Below are 23,943 nucleotides of genomic sequence, written 5' to 3'. Positions count from 1 at the left end.
GGCGAAACCTCCTTCTTAAGGTCCTTTTCGGCTTTCAATCCCTTAGAGCCAGTAACATCCGGACCCAGCGCGAGAAACCTCCTTAAAAAAACGGAAACCTTCCTTGCCAGTCGACGGTGCCACTCGGTGCCCGGAAAACGGCTTCCATTCCTTTCCAAAGCCATCATTAACCTAAAACTCGTGTCTCTCGTTTTGTCCGTGTCCTTGTTCCCTCTGTTTTTTTGCTTTGTGTTCGTTCTCTGTGTGATATCCCGAAAACGGGGGGGAAAAAAAAGATCGCAATACTTCCGAGTGCTTTCTTCACTTTGGGACATTTTTGTCCAATTGAATATTTTATGCTGCTTTTGACACTTTGCTGAAGTTTTTCGACGGGGGTTTTGCTCGCAGTAGATTGTTCCTCGCTTGGTGATCCCCCCCCGGTGATGCGGATGATAAAGTGTGGCAAGCAAGAAGAAAGGATAGCGGTAAATGAACAAGAGAACAAATAAGGAAAAATAATGTTTCGTTAAAGCTGGCCCAACTTCCTGTCCTGTGTCGTGTATTTGCTGTGCCAACAAAGATGGTGTACATCATTAAATTGACGTGAAACGATGTGATGAGATATTTGTTCGAGGAAAAAGAGAGAGAGTGAAAGGATGAATGATAAAATGTCCTTCAAATTGTGGTATCCTTACGCATAAGATGAACGGTTCCGGTTCAGGTCACGTTTTTTGGATGAGATAACCCTTTCTTTCTTCGAATCATAAGTCAATCACAATACATTCAGAAAATAAGCAAACGCATATGTTTGTATTGCTTTTGGTGTGCCAGTAATTGTATTACGATAAAATTATTTGTCGAAAACAATTGGAAGAATTTTAAACGTACTTTAAAGTTAAGACAATTTTTGAAGTTGGTATCACAATTTTAACTTGTTGTTTTAAACATTGTTTATTGTTTAAAATATGTAAATACTTCACAGAGTGCATAGCTTGATGCTTAATAAGCGTAATTTTATCATTTAATAATCTAAATTCTAAATAAATGATTTAAATTCTTAACGGAATTCGACTCTACTGATTATATGAAACAATGTGCTCGACACCTTGTATCAATGTTTATTTTAATGATTAAAATAAAACCAAAATTGGGTTTCATCTGACACATAATGCTCAAGCTCAAAGCTAATAAAAAAACCCTAATATTATTATGCAGATAAAATTTAAATCATTGAACAAGCAGTCGAACAAGCATAACGCTTTGGCGTTACGTTGGTTGAAAGATAAATAATAATACAGTGTTTCATGGCCTTCCCCTTTTCGGTTACGATTGACCTCCACTAAGTAGAGCTGTCCTTACAATTGTCCACACTAGCGAGAGTTCGCTTCCACCCGGCAGGCATCAAGACAAGGCAAACGCTTCATAACCACAACCAAACATTTGTCTCGTCCGAATCCACCAACAACGGGAAAGATGGGAGTGGAGTAATGAGTTCACGAGGACAGGGCCAAAGCATGATTATCATCATCAGGACCATGCTCGGTTAGCTGCGCCCGGAAGCTGCGAAGCACATCGCTGCCATGATAATGCCACCATGATCAAAGGTCGCACAAGCTTTATTGATGGTTGCCTTACCCGTTTCCGACACGACCGTACACTAGCGGTTGGCCCTAATCGTACGGCTATTTTTCTGCCAGAGGTCAGGGCAGGGACTCATGGCATGAGCTGAACGTCCACATCCGGTGACACAATATTGTGGTAACAGTTTTGTGCCGTGCCGGGAAAAAGGGGATTTATTTTAATGAGCATGTACTTTTGGGGGTATCCTTTTTCTTTTTTGGGGGGTTGAAATTTGGATGCCTCTGTTGGTCATTTTGCCAACTCTTCAAAGGGACCAATCCAATCCGAAGGATTGTGTGCCTAAGTTTCATTAGTTGCTAAATTATCTATGCACCAGTTTGGGACGGTTACAACCATTCTAACGTGATTATTTTTCGTTTCATTTCCAATTACAGGTAAGGATGGGACTTCCTGCTGTTTTGCTGCTCTTCAAATGTGACATGGATACCGGTTCGATGTAGTCATCCTTTTGTAGAGGTGGATACACCCGACGGAACCTTGGAAAAGGCTGAATTGTCAGCCAAAAAAGCCCTTCCAATACGTGGATCAACTAGCGAATTTGCGCGTCTAATCCGCTTTTACAGAACCATTCCAAAGTGAACCCCTTTCCCAGATGGTCGGGATTCCGAGATCCGATCGAGAGCGATTTAAATCAAATGCCAATGATTGGACGTTGATTTGTAGCCAGCTCGTAGGCACGGATATTTGTAAAGCCGTTCGCCACACTCGCCACTCTTCGGTTTACATTACGACCAATCCGATTGCAGAAGGGCTTACACGTGCTGATCCTTTTCGCATGTCCTTGCCCAACACACACGAACACACGGACACACATTTCCCTGCCAAGTGAAACTTATCGCTACACCCGTAACTACGCTTAGGACGCGCACATTTGTCATGCATACCGCTGCGGGACGTGACAACTTTGTCTTCCGGTCGCGACGCCAGGAAGTGGCCAGGATGCTTTGTTTCGCATAAATGTTTTACGCTTCGTTGGGCGGCGTCGTGGTTTTAGCGGTACCGATGAGTGCTGATTCGTGCCGTTCCGGTAATCCACAGCCGGGCCCATCTCGCACGGAATTAAGTCCCACGGAACTGCGACGACTAGGCTCCCTTTCGTCCCTGCTCCTCCCGGTATCGCGGGGCGTTAAGACGGGGACGACACTCAATTTTAATTTACGCTTGCTTCCAAGCATCCGTTCACCGAAGCGTAAGGAGCCTGTGTGGGTGGTTGTGTGTGTGTGTGTGTGTGTGTGTGTGTGTGTGTGTGTGTGTGTGTGTGTGTGTGTGTGTGTGTGTGTGTGTGTGTGTGTGTGTGTGTGTGTGTGTCCCGAGGAAAACTTCAGCATCTCGAATTTCCGCTCTCAGGACTGGTGCCGTTTGTGCCTGGTTTGCTGTCAAGTGTTCTGCTTGTACACATCCGGTAAATGATGTGGCGTGATTGGAAGAATGCCGGATGTTTAACAGTTTCATTGCGACAAACGGATGGTATGCGTCGAACTTTTGGCAAAGAGATGTTTTGTTGAATGTGGAAGGGGTTTTTTTTTTAATTCTTGATTAAATTTCTGTAAGATCATTCAGCTACTAATAAATTAGTGGAGAAGAATATATTTAAAAGCTATTTAAATTCTTTAAACAACAATTTGTATTGCAATTTGCATACATTTAGGCGCTTAGAGGAATAAGTTATTTATTTAAATTTAATATAAAACAATTTAAGTCACTGTACCTACCAATAATCGACTACAGGGAACTAGTTCAGCTCTAAGATGGTACTAAATTTCACAATAAAATTGTGTTGACTAGAGATTATAAGCAGTAAATTAAAGTCCTTTCTCCTTTTTAATTATAGGAAATTAAAATGTCTCCTGTAAAATGCTGTAGCAACTGGAAAGCTTCACATACTTCCTTTTCATTTCCTACAATTTCCCTCAAGTTTTTCCTTTGCTCTCAATTCTGATAATTAATTATCTACCTTTTTCAGCAACAAAACAGCATTCAGCACTCAAATTAATTCTAGCATATACAAAAAAAAAAGGAAGTAGGAAGCGTTACTGTCCTTCTACGAATTCCTTTCTCTCACTCTTACTCTAAAGTTATCAATCTTATCAAGATCCATCAATCGATTCGGGTTTTTGTGAACTACTTTTTTTGTTTTGCTAGCTACACGGTAATCTCCCACTTTCTCGGCAAAAAAAAAAGAAGAAGGTTTGAATATTTTATACATTTATCGCACCCAAAAGCACTCGAACTTTGTCACACCGGGTGTAACCTTTCACTAAGCGTGCGCTACGATAAAGGAACTTCTGCAGGTTCTGTTCTGCACATTCCGTTTGCACGGTTTTTGATATTCTCGGCGCCCTGGAATTATGCTAAAATATTCACGATCAACCAAAGTGTCAAGCTTGCGCAAAGGGCCGGAAAAAAGGGTATGATTTAACAGATACAATTCATACAACATTACCAGTTTCGTTTGGTTGAGCTTAATCCTTTTCGTTTTTTCTCATTTTTTAGGAGAATGCTTCTCATTTCTATCCTTCTAGTAATTTGTTACTGCTTACTGCTTATTTCCATTTTGAAACAAGAAGTGCAAAAAATATGTTAAAATAACATAAGCACGCTTTGCTCAAAATTACTCACCGTGCACGATAAAACGGTAATATATGGTATGGATATTATTTTCGATAGCGAACCCACACCGGTAGCAAACACATTACTTATTGCTTTCGGTAGTGATAGAGCTCTGCGCTTGAACGCAACCGGTTCCATTTTTGCGGTGAAAGATTTTTCTTGTTTTTTTTCGGTTCCATTTTTTTATCATACTCAGTTAGTCTGATTTGATATATTGATAAAATTGGTCTCCAAGGCACACACACACACGGATGGTTATGAATATTTCGACCCTAACGCACCTATGCGTGCGGAACGTGTGTGAGAAGTAAGAGTCCTTTCCAAAAAGCTTCTCGTGCAAAGAGATCCTCCCGGATCGATAGCCGGATAAAAAAAGTGGAAAAAATGCTGAAAAAAAAATGGAAAAAAATGCTTCCCATCTACAAATTGCCCACGTTCAACTTTTTTTCCTGAAGAAAGAGAGAGCAAAAAAAAAAAACATCACCAAAGGTGGTCTGCCCGGGTGTAGTTGAGTGGTTAGCGTCCTGTACGAAGGAAGCAACCGTTTTGTTAAGTTGCACCAAACAGGCGAACCTGGTGTCTGTGGAACAGTCCGTTGAGGCAAGTTTCTTTTGCGCTTCATGGTGCTTACACTCTCAACATCGACATGCGCCCTTGGCGTCCAATAGAAATCCGGCAACCGAAAAACTGGCTTTCGGCCTGATGTGGAAGTTGTCCTTGGAAGCAGTTGACTATCGCCCACCAGCAAGCTTAACCACACCCAGCTGCTGTGGCTAGCCTTTGGCGCGCTGCTGGACGCTATGTGGATCCTCGAAAGTCCTCGCCCCGGTAGTTGAATGTGGAATTTATTTGCATTCGGTTATGGCCCCCCAATTTCTGAGGGGGGTTATTTTTACACCCACGGTAGAACGACCACTGGAGGCCCTTTTGGAGGGAGCCCCAATTGTGTGTGAGAGAGAGAGAGAGAGAGAGAGAGAGAATATCCAGCTTTTTTTCTTTTCGGTGAAACTCAGCGGGTGCTGGACACGCTCTCGGTTTTGGGCGATACTCGTTTCAACAACTGTAACTGCTCGACCCACTGCTGATGATTATGGTAAGGAAGGTGATGAAAGCGAACGATTGTGGGAAACTATTTCACTTAAATCAAGCCAAGTCTCCCGCCGGGACGGACGAACAGCTTCAATGCCAAACCTTTCTTCGACATTTCGAAGCCCCATCGTTCTCCATCGTACGACAATGTGTTCCGAGCGCATTATGTGGCGCAATTTTGGTGCTCCACGAAGAAGAAAGTAAAAAAAAACCTCCTCAAATAGCAAACTTTATGGATGGAATTTTCAGGAAAATAAAGCTTCAAACTTTTGCTTCGCTGTAGCACACGATGAATCATTACGGCAACCATTTTATCGCAACCATAATCGAGCATCAACTGGGCGACAAATCCGAATCTCGAACCTCCCCCCGTTCTCTTCCCTACTTTTCCAACCCATCGTTCTAATTGGCATCGGCCTCGATAAGCGAATGTAGCAGTTTAATCTGCGAGACATCTGCGCGATCGTTCGGGAGGCTTTGACGACATTCCTGGCCCGCGCGTTCCCAACCACCGGGAGGGAGATGGCAAGCGTAGATGCAGATAATGGAGATTATGCCGTCGTTGTGGCAGCTAAATTGTTCCAAGCCCGAAAGATATTGCCAATTGATATCGAGGCGTGCACCACCCGTGGAGGGAGTTTCGAAATAAAGTCGTGAAAGTTAATATTGCGAAGGGATGTCCCTCCGTGGGATGAGATGGGTGGGTTGCGAGAATTGTGGGAAGGCGTCGAAAGGCAGCCGATTATTTACCGATGTGCAGATAAGTGAAGATTTTCCGCTTCGAGCTTACGTCAATTATCAGCTGGAGGATGAACAGATTTAACTTCTGCATTTTTGCGCTTTGCTGTGGAAAAGCTAATTTAATTTGATTCTTTTCCTGTTATTTAAGCTTGTCTTGAATATTATTTCTTCCTCAAAATAATCCTTTTTTTTTGTTCTAATTATTGTTTCTGCTCACTTTTTTGTTTTACGGAAAAGACTAGGATTCGTTCGTTTAGGGCAAGTAAGCATAGGAAATAAAAATATTTTTCTTTCATAAAGCATTGAATTTTTTGCCTTTTTTATTTATATATATTTCTGTTTGCATAAATTCATTCCTCCCATTAAGTGATCTTACACGAAAAAAGACACAAAAATACATTTAACCACAAATGGAGACGCCTGGTACTTTGTACCCAGACAGCAAACCCACGTGTTAAAGCTTCAGGGAAATCGTTGGTTCTCCATCACTTGGCTCCGCAATGTTTTACCAGTGAGGGAAAAATATTACCAAAAGCCATCGTCAAGGGTCGCCTACATTTTTTACGATTATTTTCACTTTTACGGCAACGGCAGCAGTAGCAACAACAACAACCTTCCGGGATTAACAATAAATATTTGACTCATTCGTTGAGCAAACCGTCACAACGGGTACCGTTGTTGTTTCCGCTCATTGATTCCGCTTGTATCAAACTGAAAAACCTTGGACGGAATTTGTTGTCGTCTTTTTCCTACTTTTTTTTTTTTGTTAGTTTACAAGCGAAAGCCTTGAACGACGACAACGATCAGTACTAATATTGTTCTGTTTGGTCATTGTTCGCTGCCGTTTTGTCTTACTTTTTTCTCTCTTCTTTTTCCGCTTTTCTCCATACTTATTGTGGTTTGTTAACCTTCCCTTTTCCGAACGGGGAACACATAAACTTTTGTCCCCCATTCGGCCTCCCAAACGCATGATTGTGTGTCTGGTGGTAAATCTTTACGTTACGCCATTTCACCACCGCCAAAAAAAAAAGGGACCCGCCTTGGAAGAAGTTGTAAAAGTTGTAATGTCATGCGTGCTTAATTTATGACAAGTCTTTTCACAAGTCATTTACTGAAATCTGTTTCGGCAGGTGCTGTGGTTAATGGGTGAATCATTTGTACAACAGTCAGGGTGACTTGTTTGGTGAAATAGTGAGCGATGGAAAAGGGAAGGTGTCGCTTTGTCAAGGGTAGAATTAATTCTTGCTATGGAAATGAACGCTTTTCATTTATGAAGGTGATGTGATTATCGAAAAGATTAAAGAAAAAACTACAATTTCATTAACGTATTTAGTGTGGCATTATTAAGCGGTGGCGAAACACGCAGCCATAATTAATGAAGGGCAGGAAAGCTAAAAAGTTGAACGATTTATTGTCTAAATGAGATACATTTCACCAACTCTTGCTCAACTAGATTATAGCTCTGTCTCTCTCTCTATACTGCTTCTGCAAAACGGGGATGAAGACATCAGAATAGCAGCTCATCTTTTTAACCCAGCCATTATTGGATGTTACTGAATGCATACCACCAGAAGCCAGAACCGCAAGAGCAGCAGGAGCCACAACTCTGTTAGGAAAAACAAAAATCAACCCTGTGCTCTTAATAACACAAGGATAAGCAGTGGGAAGCAGTAAAAGCTAGAAAGCTTCTCCATCGTGCAGAACACGTACCGAGCGAAATAATAGGTCAAGTGGATGCTGATGATGAGGATGTGAAACAAAGTAGCCGTACACCTCTCCCTTCCCCAGTACCCGACCCACCACACGGAACTGCACCGAACGAATAGGAATCACTTGCGATTGTTGAGATGGTGGAAAAATGAACCATCAGTGTGTAGAACTCGGTGGCTGACCCCGATTCGCACAGCAGGAGCCTGAAAAAAGGGTGCACGCTCGACGCTCGGCGGTTGGATAAGAGTGCTGGCAGGGATGATTTTATTTCAAGACCCAGCGACCACTAGCCCAATGCTCTACTGTACTTCCGCGTATAGTGCCGCTCAGTGGGTGAGCTGATCGTGAATGTTTTTCACCATTTTTCCACCACCACGGCTACGTACTAGCAAAACGAAATGCGCTTGCAGTGTGCTTTCATCATTTGATTTTTCCTCTTGTTCCTTATTTTTAGTTTTAACTTGCCTGGACCTATTCAACATTCAGCTCCACCTTTCCTTTGCAAACCCTCCGTCAGCAATTTATGCTACATCTCCGCCCCCCATAGGGAGCTCGCGCACTTGGAGCTCGCGATTTCGGTGGTCTCACACTATAAATATTCCTATTTGCTTGCGCCATATGCAAACAAGGATTTCGATGTTGGCTAAACAGCACCGTTCGGTTTGACGGACCGAGCTTTTAGTCTGCGTGGCAGATGTGTTAGTATGTGTGTGTTTTTAGGTATATTTTATATGACTTTTCTTCCCTTCGGTTTCGCTAGTTTTCGTTTTCCTTGTACTCAGCAACATCTGGTACACCAACGGTAGCAGCGATCATTGGAAAAGTTGCTCCATTGCCACTGTCAGCTGACAACAAGTGTACGTGTACGTGTACGTGTGTGTGTGTGCGTGGTTGTTGGAAAAATAAATAAAAAATAAAACCGACAAGAGCTATATGCCATGTTTAAACGATTTTTACTGACACGCGGGAGTGATAAATGATCCACGATCTGTGGGTGGGAGTAACGGGCGCTGGGTGGTTTCTTTTTTATCTTGAATGCTGCCAAAATGTACTTATTGGTGGATGGTGCGGTGATGGTAGAGAGACACAAAAATGGAAAACAAAAACCTGGCAATTTAGGATGGAAAAAAACGTCGCTTTTCCAATGAAACAACCATTTACTGTGCAAACATTAAAAAACTGGTGAATGAATTATTATGAGCGTTATGGTTTTTGGAACGGGTGGGTTTTAAGGTGAAGTGATCATCCACCTTTAAGGGTGGTTTAAAAATGGAATGATTTCTGGTTGTCATCAAAAGTGGTTTTACGGTTTAAATGTTAAATACTGTAAATTTGTTTACTACTGTTTCTTAAACTTCCAATATGTTGCTGCAAACGTTGCAAATGAATGTGTTTTTATTGACTGTTAGCTTTATGTTGGCAATGAAATGCACTGTTTTATATCATTTTAATACATTTGTTATATCATTTTGACTATCTTTTAGCGTTCTTTTGACATCAACTCTTTTTAGTAAAATTCATACTGAATTTTCTAATGCGTTTTAAGTTATGAAATTTTCTCTTCAACTCATCATAAGATGAGATGATCTCTGGTTTAGAATCTCGGAACTCTGTGTACGTATCCCAACATCCTGATTTGAGATCCTAGAATTTCTACTTTTGGATGCGAGGTTTCTGGTTAAGGATCCTAAAGATTCTTGTTGTTAGATGTCAGATCCCGGATCTTAGCTTTCTAATCCTGCCTTCAAGTTTAAGAACCCGGATATTTGATTTCAATCCAACAACATCTGCTTTCCGGGGTCCGGGAGCCTCCCTAAATCCTGATGGATCCTAGCGGTGGTCTGGTGGAACAGGCAACAGCGTTAACGGTCTGCACACGGCAGAACTGCCTATTAAACTACGTGTTATTAACAATTCTAGTTAGCCATTCGATGGCCGGCCTGACCTAGTAGGCCGTCAACAAGTCCTTTAAAAAAAAACCTTAAAAGCATTCAACATTCAACGAGCTCTCCTCGATGTTTGCAAATATGAAAAAAACTTTAAAAACAAACAGCAATAATCAGAAACAAAAGTTGACATGTTTTACACACTTTGCCAAAACAGCTAGCAAGTGCTTTAAACGACCGAAATCTAAACTGTCAACCATCACCCATGCTGGCAGCCTGACAGGGCAGCATACGAACATATTAAATTTGGTCACCAGCTGGTACGCGCTTCCGGCGTTGGAAGCGACATCCGCTAAACTCATTGGTGGTCAAACACTGTCGCTTGGCATTTTAATTTGTTCCTTTTATTTCCTTCCATTCATCATCAATGATGGTGGCCAATATGGCGCTCGATGACAGATGAGTGGTGACACGAATAACGAAGGTTTGAGCCAGCGAGCTTGGGATCCGTATTTTCATCGCAAATTGGTTTCAAATCAATCATTTGGCCCTTAGCTTTCGTTTCTCCTGTCTGATGAATTATTTTATCGTGTCGGTATTGCTATTTTAAAAGTTAATTAATTATCCAAGTTACTGGCTTACTAATTATTACACGATCTTATCTTACGTTTTATAAATTTTGCACAATAATATGTACGCAAGGGAACAAAATCTAAGTTGAATATTAACAACGTGGATGTGTGTCGCACAGTTGCCAAAAACTTATGAGCTCAGCATTACTATTCTTAAGTCATGTACTCGCTACACTAATCGTAGCAATAGCGTGGAACTTTTACACAACGCGATCAAACCTGGCACCAACCGTCCTCTGCTTACGAAATTCCTAACGCCGATGGCTGTTGGCATAAATTACCGACAGCGCAAACCATCCAGCCGGAGCTGGAACGTTCGTCCAAACGAACGACCAACTGGCGATGTTGATTACTAATTCTTAGTCGGTGGCACTGTTGATTATGTGATTATGCAAATACACCACTGGTTAATGGTTTCTGACTTCTCAATGTTCCACTGCTCCACACCCGTCTGCTGGCGACACCGGTTTAGTGTTTGTGCTTGTATTTTTCCTTGTTTTTTTTTTTTTTTTACAACCACTCTGCATGCCAAAACTACTCACTCACTCACCTTCAGTGTGCCCACGTTCCGGAAAAAAATCGGATTGCCCGCAAAATTACTCTTGCCCTCAGTAATAGTCAAAATTCTAAGAAGGTCACATACTGGAAGAAATCGAGTTTTCCCTCAAAGCACTCATGTTGAAATGAATAACATGGCCTATGAAACCGTAAGAAGACGTGACCATGGAAAAGACACAAGCCTTAAAAACAACAACACCTCTGATCACAACACGAGATATGGCACGAGATGCTTGTCGCATTTGTTTATGTCTCCGTCTAGCGAGCGGGAAAGTCAAATCTATTTTTATGAAGCTCGTTCGGTCGATGCTTAACCGAAATTAATTCCCCCCCTATTCGCAAAACTGGCACAACCTTCAACGAAGCAACGGGAGAGCAGGAAGTTGAAATTGAACCCGCCCGTACAATTTGCCCAAACGGGAAGCAAGGAAGCATTATGATCTCCGAAACGCTCCGAAGCGCATTTCAAAAACATTAAGTGCCACAATAAACTGGGCAACAAATTCCTTGCCGCAATAAAAGGCGGTGCGATCGTTATATTGGGAAGGCCCTACACATCGAGGGGTTGTCAAACGAGAACGGAAAGCATAAATTCAACAGCATGATTTACCATTGCTATGAGCGTGGTACGTACCACAGTGTTGACTGCGTGGAATGCTGAGCAATTCGTAAAGAAGCTTTGCCAAGGCAGAGTGTTGGAGGCAGCTGTGTCGTTTGATCCTTATCAGGTATTAATTAGACAGTCTTATCATGGGTCGATCAATGGATTTAAGAACTTGGGAATGATCAACAGGAGTAAAACTGCAATTAAAATAGTGTTTGAATTTGTTAGCTTAATTTGCTACAAGCACAATGTGCTAAGTGCTATGACAAAACGTTGCTGTTGATCCTATGAACAGGATATGCCATAAGATATTCAAATATTTACGTTAGCTCGTACAGAACATTAATTTTTGAAGCAATTATGACTGCTTAGAATACTCTAGCAAATGCAATAGATATTATCATTGATCGTCCTTGATGTCTCATGTACCAAACATGGTTTATTGTATTATTTTTCATTAACCCTACAACGCCAACAGAACTTCCATCAGAGGGGCCTCCATCAAATGTTCTGCTAGCAGGGCAGAACTATGTTGTCAGAGAAATTTCCAACACCTCGATATATGGACTTACGGGCAGAACCAATGGCTTATACAAAAGAAACAAAATTAAATCCTATCTTAACACTGATCTCCTAGAGTTTCAGGATCTTCCAAGCTTCCCTAATAACAAGAGAAAGCAGTTCCTGATTTCCTGGATGCAGATAAAGGGGAAACATCGATTGAAGACTTCTTCTCTGTCTTGGCTTTACGACCTATTAGGTCATCAAATGGCTTACTACACCTGTTTATATTACTTAGTTGGATAGTCAGCTATCACTACGGGAGAGCTATCCGTTTGGAAATTTGAAACCGAGGTCCTACCGTGTAAAGACCAGCCCTGATGTCACCTTACCACTGGACCTATCGATTGAAGGCTATTAATAGCATTACATCGAGAGTCTTTCTTCGTTCGAAGATATATTATTACGAACAATTCTTCATTTGTAGATTTATACCATGTAAACAACTTTTCTTAACTGAACGTCCTAAACAAATAATAAAACCTATATTAAACTATGCAGCATCTCGCGTCAGCATCTCTAAAAGCCTGCCAGAGCATTTAATGTTTGCTTAATCAAATGATCTTTCCGGGCCATAAATGTCTGCATTAATGAAGCAAGAAAATTGAATTTTACCTTCGGACACCTTTGAGAAATTTCCATTTTTCTTAAGCAACTGAACCAACCACGAAACTCCACGAAAACAAGCGCGACTTTCAGTACGGTGCGAAGGAAAAACAACTCAAAATAAAAAAAAAGCAATACATGATACGAAAGTGTGTTCACTCTCTTTTGTGCATAATTAAAACAAATTTACACTTCATTAGTCACGACGAGGTTATGCTTCACCGTCGCCACCAATCTGCACGTCCACATTCCCCCTTTTTTTTCAATGACTCACACACATTCGAGCGCTACTCCATCGTCCCTCGCAAGACGTTCCAGAGTGTTACGGTGCAAAAGCAAACCGGAGGTGTGCGAACCTCATCCGAGCGCGTCATCACCCGGTTCGTGGGTGTTGGCGAGAGTCGTTACAAAATTAAAACAAATGTCATCTCATTAAAATTGTTTATTCGACATCCTGTGCGCACTGGGGCGACTCGGGGTGTGCGCTAACAGCTTCATCATTATCATCATCAACGTCCTCATCGTCCGGTACTCGGTTTCGAACGCTTTGCGGGCGTGATGATCTCCTGCCCAGTGGTGCAACGTTCTGGGTTGCGTTTTGCGCGCAGTTGGCTAACCAGAAGCACTTTATTTTGCAGCTTAGTTCGAATCGGTCGCGAAACAAATCGCAGGTTGATGGTGTGATGATTAATGCGTGAAGGAATTCAACAGGAATCGTAAATAGTGCGCTTGGAGGTTTGAGAAATCGGTACTAGCTACCATAATGAGGTACAAATTTAAGACGCTTTTCATACGATTGCCAACGATTGTTGTGGTTGTATTCCAAATTTTTGGAGATGTCTTGGGGGCAAGTAAAACTTGCTATAAAAATTATAGCTTGCAAATTTAAGCCTTCTTAACAATCTTTAGCTGCAGTTCACTTCGCATAGGTCTTACCGAGCGTAAAAATAAATTGAACCATTATTCACTCCACCCACACCTAACAGCTTTATCCGTATGACACACAATACTCCCTTTTCAAACACGGCATTAGAAAAAAAAACCCTCCAAATCGTTCCTAGAACATCTTCTGCTCCTGCACCACTATGTCAACTGTAATCGGCGAGCAAACGATCGTTGAATCGCGCCGATCGTGCTTAGGCTCTATCCGCCCGAAACTTGCTGCAAAAAGTATTAAAATCACATTTCTGCTGAAATTGCTACAAAATGTGTTCCTGCTTCGGTTCGGCCGTTTTTAGTCGCCCAGTTAGTGCCGCGCACAATTACCAGCTGACCTGTGCAAACTATTTGCCTAGCCCAACCCTTCCACTGTACTGGCTTCAGGTTTTGTACCCTTTACTTTTGCACACGCACCCTTGAACAGTGAACGGCACGCAAAAAGTTCACCGAGAAACCCTGAGCAGGAGTTGTGGGGAGCTTAGACGGGACGTTTGGTGATGGTGGTGCGAAACGAGTACGCTGTGTTTGTGCGAGTTTTCCGAGCAACGATGATAAATGACAAACTCGACTACCTCGACATGCTTGCAAAGTTGTAGTAAGATAGCAAACAATGAAGAAAAAAAAAGGCGGCAGGTCGGTGTCAGAGATTGGGTACAATTTTCCTAATGAGCTGCTGGTAGCTGCTGATGGACACGGGAATTTTGTGTCTTTTTTTTTTTAGAAGCTGATTGTGGGGAGGGTCGGGGTTTGTCCTTTGCGCTATGAACTTGAAGCCTAGTGCCTTTATCCATGTCACGGCAAATGAGGCAAAATTGTTCCCGGCACACTGATTGTGCGATTGCTAAAGTTCGTGCTCTATTTGATAATTCTATGACACGGTTTGTGCACGGTTTGAAATTGAATTTTGCTGGTAAAATGCTTCGCGTACATGCGACCGTACGATAGAGACAAAGGGAGGAAAAATACAAACAATTAAATGAAATTGTTTATGATGCCGTGACAGAGACAACAAATTTCTTTATTATATATTTAAATTGAATAAAAAGGGAGGTGAAGCTAGTGGTGAATCGTTGTACGGGAACAAACGCCTGAAGGTATGCCACAAAAAATAAATAAATTGAAATTCATTCTCTCTGAGCTGCAAACTGACCAGGAAAAATTTTCAAAGCCATTTTTCAATGCCTTTTATCGGTATTTTCATTGATCATGGTAATTGTGACTGCATACATTTAGGCGTTAGGAGGCATTTTATAGTTTCAATTTAATTTAATTGATGTTTTAGATCAATTAAATTAAATTGAAACTATAAAATGCCTCCTAACGCAATAGTGAAGCACAATAGTCCTTCACAAATGGTGTAGTTGGACAAACCTTGAATAAGAAACGAGTCAATGAAATGCTAATAATTCGAAATTAATTTTCAGTGAGTGTATCCATTTCTACTATCGCTTCACTCTTTGAAGCAGTGATACATTTTTGATAGAACTGCGCTTCTGCCCATAACCAATGCTGCCCCAGTGTGTTTTATGCAAATTTTTCCAAGCCTCGTGCCAACCGATTTGATGAGCTATCGTTCGAGCCACGGACCGGATTTCTCACACTACAACTCACAAGAAAAAACGCGGATGAACTCGTTCGATCGTACAATACAATCGATTAATAATCAAACGAAAAAAGAAGCCAGATTACGTGTTTTTTTTTCTTCACTTGTTCTGCTCCCATTTCCGACTACAATCGGCTAAATATGCCAACACTAATCCTTACATACCAGGCTAGCCCTTTTTTTACCGCAACGCCGTTCACCATTCAATCAGTTTCATCTGGGCCAACAACAAACAACGAAAAAACGGCCCCCTTCCAAACACACAGCCACATACTTTCTTCCCGTGAAAAGCGTACCAGGGAAACTAGCCTGTCCTTGGGTGCCGTTTCCCACCATCCTGCTTCGAATTTTATTATGCTGCGGATTATGTTTCACACAAAGCATCACGCAAAACACGCTCGGCTTGTTCGGCTTTCTGCCTCGTGGTGTTTGTCCGCTGTTGGTTCACGGTCGAGGTGCAATACCGAGCGCGAAGGGAGCCTTGTACGAGAAGGAAACCCTTCGCACAGTAATGGTGTGCCACGTGGAGGCCTTTTCGACATTCCGCTGGCTTCACTGCTGTCGCGCCTGGCTTCAACACATTCTTCTTCGGGCCGATCTCGGGCGGGAGGTGCCTTCAATTAAAGGTATTTGGATGAGGTGACTTTCTCCACAGCATCCGCTCGGTGAATGATTTCTTGGACGTCCATCCTTTTGTGTTTTTGGTGGTGGTGGTTGAGCAGGTGAAGGTACAGTATATTGTAAGACGACGATTGTTGTTGTTGTTCGTGGTGGTTACTAGTGTCGTTCATAATGGAGCGCACCGAGCAGCATTCTTCTTGTCGGCCATGCTTTTTGCGAAAGCCCTTTCGTTCGTCGTTGCGGAAATTGTTCGATGCTCGATGTTTTTGCTGCTTTTCCCTTTTCCGAGATTCGGCTGTTTTGATAAATGGGGACTTATCCCACCCACGCTAATGGACACGAAATCGAGCTAAACGGTGGATCGTTGTTTGCTTCATTTGTCTATGGTCGGTACTGGCTTATCGCACCGGCGGCGGCGAAATTGTTGAATGGTTTTGGGAAATTATTTTTAGATTGTGACAAACTTGCGATGAAGAAGGCTATATTGTGGTCAACGTTTTAGAAGGTCCTTTTGATTGCCACTTTTATGCTCCGTCGAAAGGATCGTTGAGTGGTTGGTGTTAACTGTATCAATTACTTATTGTGTGTGTGTTTTAAATTGGACTGTTTATTTGTTGTAATCGATGTGATTTGTCTAGAAAGTCAAACCAATGGAGCAGCTTAAAAAATATTCATGCTAAACGTGATGATAAAAATCGAGCAGTAAAATTCAAATAATAGCTTTATTTGCATATAGTCAAATGATGGCATAAACCCTCTATATTGAAGTTTTGACATTAAGAAAATGATTTTTGTTTTGTTAAGAATTTAGAAAAGATTTTTGTGTTAATTGCCTTTTAGCAAAAACACTCCTCCAATTAATCGAAATAACGAGCTAATTTAGCTCCCTGAACTTTCATGGGGAACCCTTCCTAAAACCCTGGGACCTCGACAGACTTTACTATCGATGACATCAGATCCTTATTAACTTCTTTTACATCAGAGTCGCTTATGAAGAAATAGACAAAGAATCAATGACACATTTACAATCCATACAATTAAATAGCGGGGCGGCCCGGTCGTGAAGGCGACAGCGGCGCCGGTCTTCAAACAGCGGGACCGGGGTTCAAATCCGGATCGTTTCGTCCGGACCGTCCCCCCGTAGTGAGGACTGACTAACCAACTACGTGGTATCGGAAATCTATTAAGCCGTTTCGATGGCCGGCATGACCTTAGAGGTCGTTAAGCCAAGGAGAAGAACAATTAAATAGATATTTGAATTAAAATGATGCGTGATCTTCAAGGTTTTACAACTTTCTAGGTCACGCTTCCTTGAAGTATTAGACTTATCGATACCACGTGGCCTGATCTGTCAGTGCCTTCATGGGATTTGAATCCCAGTCCATGTCCTATGAAGAACGGCGCTGATTTCGGCTCACCACCATCTTCGTTTTTTTTTGGCTTAACGATCTACTAAAAGGCCACGCCAACCATCTAACGCTTGGCTTACGGGACTTGTTGATACCACGTAGTTACGCTGGAATCCATCCAGCGTAAAGTGATCTGGTTCGCCCAGCGCTTCTGACCGGTGGAAGTGGACTATGATCGACGATGCGCGGTGTTAGGCCTCGAGTCGCTAGAGCAGCCTCGACGTAGAGGGTCGCCGTATCCGATTTGGCTCATCTGATCCGTGTTTATGCCGTGAATTTAGCGTTGTTTGTGACCGTCACCATCCGAATATGTCGTGCACCTTGTTTTTAACATATATTCGTGGTGTGTGGCCTAATGTTAATTTATTTCGCCCGCGTTTATTAATGTATTTTGCACTTTTTGTACCGTCCCGCTATACAAGGGGGTCTTACGCGGTCCATTGAAAAATAAAGTAAAATATCAAATAGTTGGGTAGCCACTTATCTCTACGGGGTAATGCCGCGGATGAGACTACGATCCCGGTCCTGCCGTGTGAAGACCCTTGTTGCTATCGCCTCACGACCGGACAATCTGTCGCTATTGTCGCTTATATAGTGAGGTCTCTGGAGGCAAATTTTTCGCGTTTCCTTCGTGAGTTGCAGCTGGCACGGCTGATGTTGAGCAAACTTGATGATTTAGAAGAAGTAGAAGTACACCTCACATATTATAATCTCTAATTTTACACATTTAACTCACGTGTACAACAAGCAAAAGAATTATGTGTATCCTCGTACGCGGAATCTCAGGGTTACGATATGAAAATGATACCAAACGACCTTGAGACTATTAAATGCATCTGATGGCTTAATAACCTTGATGTTGTTTTTAACAGACGTTGTTGCAAGGCTTTTGTGAAGCTTAATTATAAAGTTTGCTTAATATACAATAAGAATAAAATAATTTTTTACAAAAATAGATAAGAATTATTTTTGAGAGCTCATGCTGATATCAGGTGGTAATTTAGTACAATACTGTTTGTTGAACATCCAAAGTTTAGTGAAGGAACTTTAGTTACTAGTTGACTGTTACAGTTTTAAGTTCACTTCATGCAATTTCAAATAATTTTAGTACGAGTTCAGCTATTACGATAGCAATAAACTTTTATTTCTCTTATCTGCTAAAGCTCTTAAGCATCAAGCAGCAATTTGAAACAAAATATTCTACACATCACACACACCCGAAAGAATTCAATCATACAACTTTCAAAACTCGTCAATTTCAAATGGCACCCCGGTTCTAATCGTTAACGACTACCGGTTCAGTAATAACCTTTCCTTCTTAACCAACACACGTACCCTGGGTTTTTGTGTGCAGTCCTTGCCTGCATTTGTGATTGCGTGTAACAAAATGCAGCAACAAATTCTACCCATAAATGGAAAGTGAACAACAAAAAAAAAAAAAACCACTCCCGGAAACGTCGGAAACACCCTTTTTACCGTCATGTCTATGTCCAGAGCATCCCAACCAGTGCAAAGTGTAGTGTGTACGTCGCTGTGAGCAAGCACCTCAGGATCAAAGTGAGCAATTTTTCCTCCTGGAAGATGGGTTTTCTTTCTCCGTGTGACGGTATGCCCAAACTAGCTGACGGCACATAATGCCTGATATCGTATGCATGAAATGCGTTGACTACGTAATACTTGGGATGCTTCAGATATTCTGAACTGTACGTCTATGTGCCTTTGCCTTTTTCAGCCATCTTGCTTTCCGTTTTCGCCCCTAGTTTTTTTTTGTCTCACGGGACATCACACTCTTCCTAGGCACTTGACTTTTCTTTCCCTATCATGTATGCTGTAGCCGGATCCGGATTTCACGCAGAATAAAGAAGTGTGTGTGTGTGTGTGTATGCCCGTATCAGTGCCTTTTTAGGTAAAGGATCTTCCTTGGTGCGTATTGCACGTTTTCACGCTTCTGCCACGTCTGCTCTGCCAAGCGCGGCCGGTGGGTATGCAAAGCAGCAGAACGAATCAACGAGACAGCCAATTCTCGGCTCACCAATCTCGCCCACGGTGTCGAAGGTCTTTGCAGTTTACTTATCTCTTCGGTGAAGCAAACCATCCCCGCACAGCTTTCGCAACAGCTTAGGACTGCCGCGGTCCAGCCGGGGCAAAGATTTTCAGCACAAGGCCGCCCCGCCGTAAACATGCTGCCATTAAAAGTTATGTACACAAACACAGCGTCTTCGGTTTTGGGATTTTGACGCGAACGGAACTGTTTGATGGTCCGTGACCGTCGGAAGGGATCATTTATTATTTTTCCCCTGGGCCCCTTTCGAAATGAGGCTTTTCCTTCTGGCGGTGGATGGATGGGAAAGCTTCTTCAAAATTTCTTCTTCCTTTACCATCTCCCGGTTTTTTGGTTGCCCTAAGCCGTATACAACATCAATTTCTGTAAAATCATTCCATGGAAAATGGTAAGATTTTCCCGTGGCCGCAGATAGATGGGAAAAGAGTTAATGAAATGAGCTGCCGTGAAAAAGTTTTTTTTTTCGCCTCTGCTGCACACGATCTTCGGACGTCACGGCGATCTACTCCCTGCTCTCTGGCTGTGTTTAGAATTATTTATAACTTTTTTAAGCAAACTTTTAATAATTGCGGTTCTACGCTTTGGGTGCGGTTTCGGACCAAATAAAATATCCCGCAAAAAGGATGACACACAAAACCAAAGAAGGAGGAAGCTTTTCGGCTGATTATCAAATTGGAATCGTTTTAATTATTGCTCGCAAAATTGCTGTCTGGGCCGTGCTGGGGATAGAGACCATAATGATGGTAAAGGATGAGAAGTCAATTTTGATTTAATTACATTCAGAATGGTTAGGGCGGAGATAGAGACAGAAGTAAAGCGAAAGGCAGCGAGTAAACTTTCAAATATAATTAATCCACGTTTCATGTTTGAGAAGTGTTGGTTTACTTACAGTGAAAAGTACTTTTTACCGTTTCCATTAGGCGCATTTTTTTCCCCCCGATTGTGTACTTCAATCATGCTTGTAGTATTAAATTCAAACGATCACGTACTCCACACACAGAACCGTTCGGTACGCCTCCTGAAAGTATGCAAACATACGCTCGAATGCATGCGAGCCGCGCCCGTTTCGTTCGAAACAATCAACACCATATAAGTTTACCATGCGAAAAAACCGCAGCCACGCATACAAACATAAAAGGGATGCAATTTTCCCGTGTGCCACAACGGAAAAATCCATCACAAAAATAAGAATTATTTAAAAGCTCGATACATGCACAACTTGAATGCAATTGTTTTCTAGACGCTGCTGGTTTGTTGTCCCCATGGTTATCGTTGATGAAGGACGTCCTGTCGAAATATTCAAACAAGAGGTTGTTCCAAGCGCACGAGAGAGAGAAAAACAAAAGCTATCGTGCATTGCTATCGAGCAATAAACAAACATGTGGCCACCGTGATGCGAACACTACAACAAAGGATTCGATCGAGCTGCGTGTGGGCAGCAGCAACAGCAGCCCATTACTGCTTCTGCTACCTACTCTTACTGTTTGATCTCATCAACCGTACTTCAGCGTGTGGATGAGAGGGTTTTGGTTTAGGGCTCAGTGACAGCTAAAAAACAACGTCCACTTCATGCCCTGTCCAATTCAATATTTAGGTCCATTGTTTGAATTTCACAGTATGAAACAGAAACTCATGTAAAAATGTTCAAAACACTGAAGGGATTGTTTCGTTGATAGAGAAAAATATTCCATGCTACAAGGGTTTTCTAACCCTTGTTTTATCGTAAATCTAAAGAACTTTTGCTGTAAAACATTTTGAATACACAACAGAGGAAAAACGAATCGTATTTTGCACAACTGCATTGTCGATGAAGATAGAATAAAAAAGCGCCAAAAGGTATGCAGCTCTTACTACAAAAGTGTTTTTAAAAGCTTTAAACATATTTTAGTGGTGAAATGAAGCAAAATAAAGTTATTCATAATGACCATCTTCAAACTATGAATTTTTAATTCACTAAACGAAATTTTAAGTTTATTTTAAATAACTCAAAAAAGAACTTTCCCTAAAATCAAATTCCCATTCCATTCTGTCTCAAAGTAGGACAAAAATCGATCAAAGCTTCAATCCCGGAAATCAGGATAGTTTTGAGCAGACTTCGAAACGTCCTATTCATATGCACAGATCCATCCCAATACGAGAATCTCGGTGTATATGTTCAGAAAATATCGATAGCTAAACGTCCCAGACTCCCAGGGCCAGCTGGTCAACCGTCCAAAATGTTCGATGTGTGGCCAGCAGGAGCAGCGTCGTGTGCATTGTGATTTATCACAATACCGTGCGGCATACATATTTATGGCAAATTTATCTCCAAAACCTTCTGCGCGCTTATGTGTGTGTGTATGTGTGTGTGTGTATCCTTATCAGCATATGTATTACGAACGAGTGTGTGTGTGTGCGTCTGTGGGAATGATAAAGGAAGGAAGCGAAAATAGAATTTCGGTCAGTAGAACCTGCTGCTTACTGGCAAACCAGATTTCCTGTGGCTCGACGTCCGCCTCTCGGCTCGTTGGGATGATGTCGACGCCATTTTTCTACTGTCCTAGTTTTTGCCCAGTGACCGTGTTCTACCGCTTTCTGCTAAGTTCTTATGCCCGCGGGCTCTTGGTAGGCACTTGTGTGGCTACCTCTAGCCCCCACCTCAGCATCAGCTTTCGAGAAGAGCTTTCTGGGCAAGCCCGTACACGCTTACAGGAAGAAGCTGTTTTTACCGCTTTTAGATAATGAAAAGTCATTTCTCATTACTGTCGTGCCTATTTTTTCGTTCTCCCCCTTTTTTTTTTTTGCGTACGAACAAGCCGTCTCAAACGGTGTCATAAGGAAGCTGGTTCTTTGCGGAAACTGGTACGCCTTTCTGTTCACCCTTCGAACCGTCCTTGGCGAGCTCGTGTCCGCTTGAACGGACCGTTTGTTACGCTTACCGGGACACCTTCCACGCGCTCAATATGTCCGAAAACTGAATGAATCGATTACCGGAAGATTCGCCTATCGTCTGCACGCAAGAAGACATTGGCGGTTATTTATGGACTTATGGCGAAATTGTTTAGTCGAGCGACAACGACCGTTCGTACGGGTTACCTTCACCGGTCGGGCCGTGAACACTGGAAGGAATGTCCACCCAAAAACGATACCCGTTCGATTAGCGAAGCGTAATGTCCGTCCGTTTGCGACAAGGACCAGACAAAATCCCGGACATCGTGCGGAATCGATTAAGCTTTTATGTGAAATCATCAATTCTTCATCCCCGTGTTTTCCCCATTTCTTCATGCGATGAGACTGGATGATGTCCTGACATGTGCCGAATCTATACTGTGCGCCCCAGTATAATACAACCCTGATATGACATGTCCAAGCAGCTTTTTTTTTGGAGGAGAATAAGTCCTTGGGAATATTTCGTGGTATACTCGGACTACCGACTGACCGATCCCGAAAATTTGGCAGGCGCCACCGTAACGACTCGCATAATGTGTTTTATGAGTTTCGCACATTAACTACCGATTATTTGTGGTGAAACCCCATTTAATGGTCGGTGGGGCATTTTCGATCTGCTCGATAGTGACGCTTACTAATGCTCGGCGAAAGAAAGAAACACATAAACACATTGAAAACATGTTTTATGTAAGCTCTGTTCGCTCCATCAGCTCATGAAACTAATTATCTCCAAACGGCCTGTCGATACAGGAGTTTTCCATAAAACAATCCAGTAAATTATCGTCCATGGACCGAGACGTGCTTTTGACGTTAAAGACGAGAAAGGGGAACATTTCCAATTAATTGAATCATCGCTATACACAACCCCTTGGCAGTAGCCGCACTTGAGCACGTATCGTCCATTCCGGCTGGGATGGGTTTGTTGTGTTGCTGCTGTTTTGCTGCAGATGGGTAAATACTAACTACCCAACCGATACAAGTGCACTTACTGCTGCTTGGTGTCTGGAAGGGTAATGGTGTGATACACAAAAAGTTAATTAACTCACCCAGACTGGCACGAAAATTTCGACACGTCTTGGAAAAGCTTACACGAAGATTGTCTTCCTTGCTGTATTGTTGAGCGAAAACTTTCAAACAAGAAATACTAACCTCACTCTTATTACTCCCTTTTTCTCTTGCTGCAGGTGAACCCACCGATGATCAACCCTTCGTGTCGAAAGGAGATAAAATCGATACAAATCTGTACCTTTACTCGGTAAGCTCTTATGCATCGGTCAGCTAACACGCGCCCGTTGATCTTTCCACAGCACGATGATCGTGAAGCTATTTACGAAAGGAGCAGCATGAAATCAATCAACACGTCAGCCCAGCAAGAGACATCAACGTCAAACTGTCAACATTTCTCGTTTTCCACCGTCATCTTAGCTTAACGATGTATTCAAACTTTTTAGTGCTCGAGCCCGGTATTTTCTTTGAGCCCAAATTGCCTTCATTTTGGACTCAAAGGACACAAGCCACTTGACTGTCGACGAATGGTGCTTCCCCGTGTATGTTTCCCCAACATCAACATCTCAACATCGGAGGCAGGGTTTGACTGCCGAACGATACGAAGAAAATAATTATTACAACCTACAAGCATCAGAGCGGCAGTAAAAGGAACACCACTAGCTCGAACGCTCCGACCGGGACCGAGGATCTTCAAACCATTTATCATGCTTTTAGCCAGCATCATAGCGCACCTCACACCGGGGAGCTACTGCTCAC

At 42.3% G+C, this 23,943-nt stretch overlaps 2 protein-coding genes across 5 annotated transcripts in view; both read left to right on the top strand.

The window, feature by feature from the left end:
• Window positions 1-23,943, top strand: part of LOC126567823 (solute carrier family 12 member 4) — a 486,521-nt gene that overhangs the window by 74,924 nt on the left and 387,654 nt on the right. For all 4 annotated transcript variants that reach the window (XM_050224133.1, XM_050224135.1, XM_050224134.1 and 1 more), the window contains exon 2: window positions 23,364-23,434. In XM_050224133.1, the coding sequence (XP_050080090.1) occupies window positions 23,364-23,434 (71 nt within the window). The remainder of the gene's footprint in view (window positions 1-23,363; window positions 23,435-23,943) is intronic.
• Window positions 1-23,943, top strand: part of LOC126568590 (probable prefoldin subunit 6) — a 263,741-nt gene that overhangs the window by 195,729 nt on the left and 44,069 nt on the right. The window lies entirely within an intron of this gene.

Source organism: Anopheles maculipalpis, chromosome 2RL, assembly GCF_943734695.1.
Source record: "Anopheles maculipalpis chromosome 2RL, idAnoMacuDA_375_x, whole genome shotgun sequence".
Classification (NCBI taxonomy): domain Eukaryota; kingdom Metazoa; phylum Arthropoda; class Insecta; order Diptera; family Culicidae; genus Anopheles; species Anopheles maculipalpis.
This window is presented reverse-complemented; position numbering and strand designations above follow the sequence as displayed.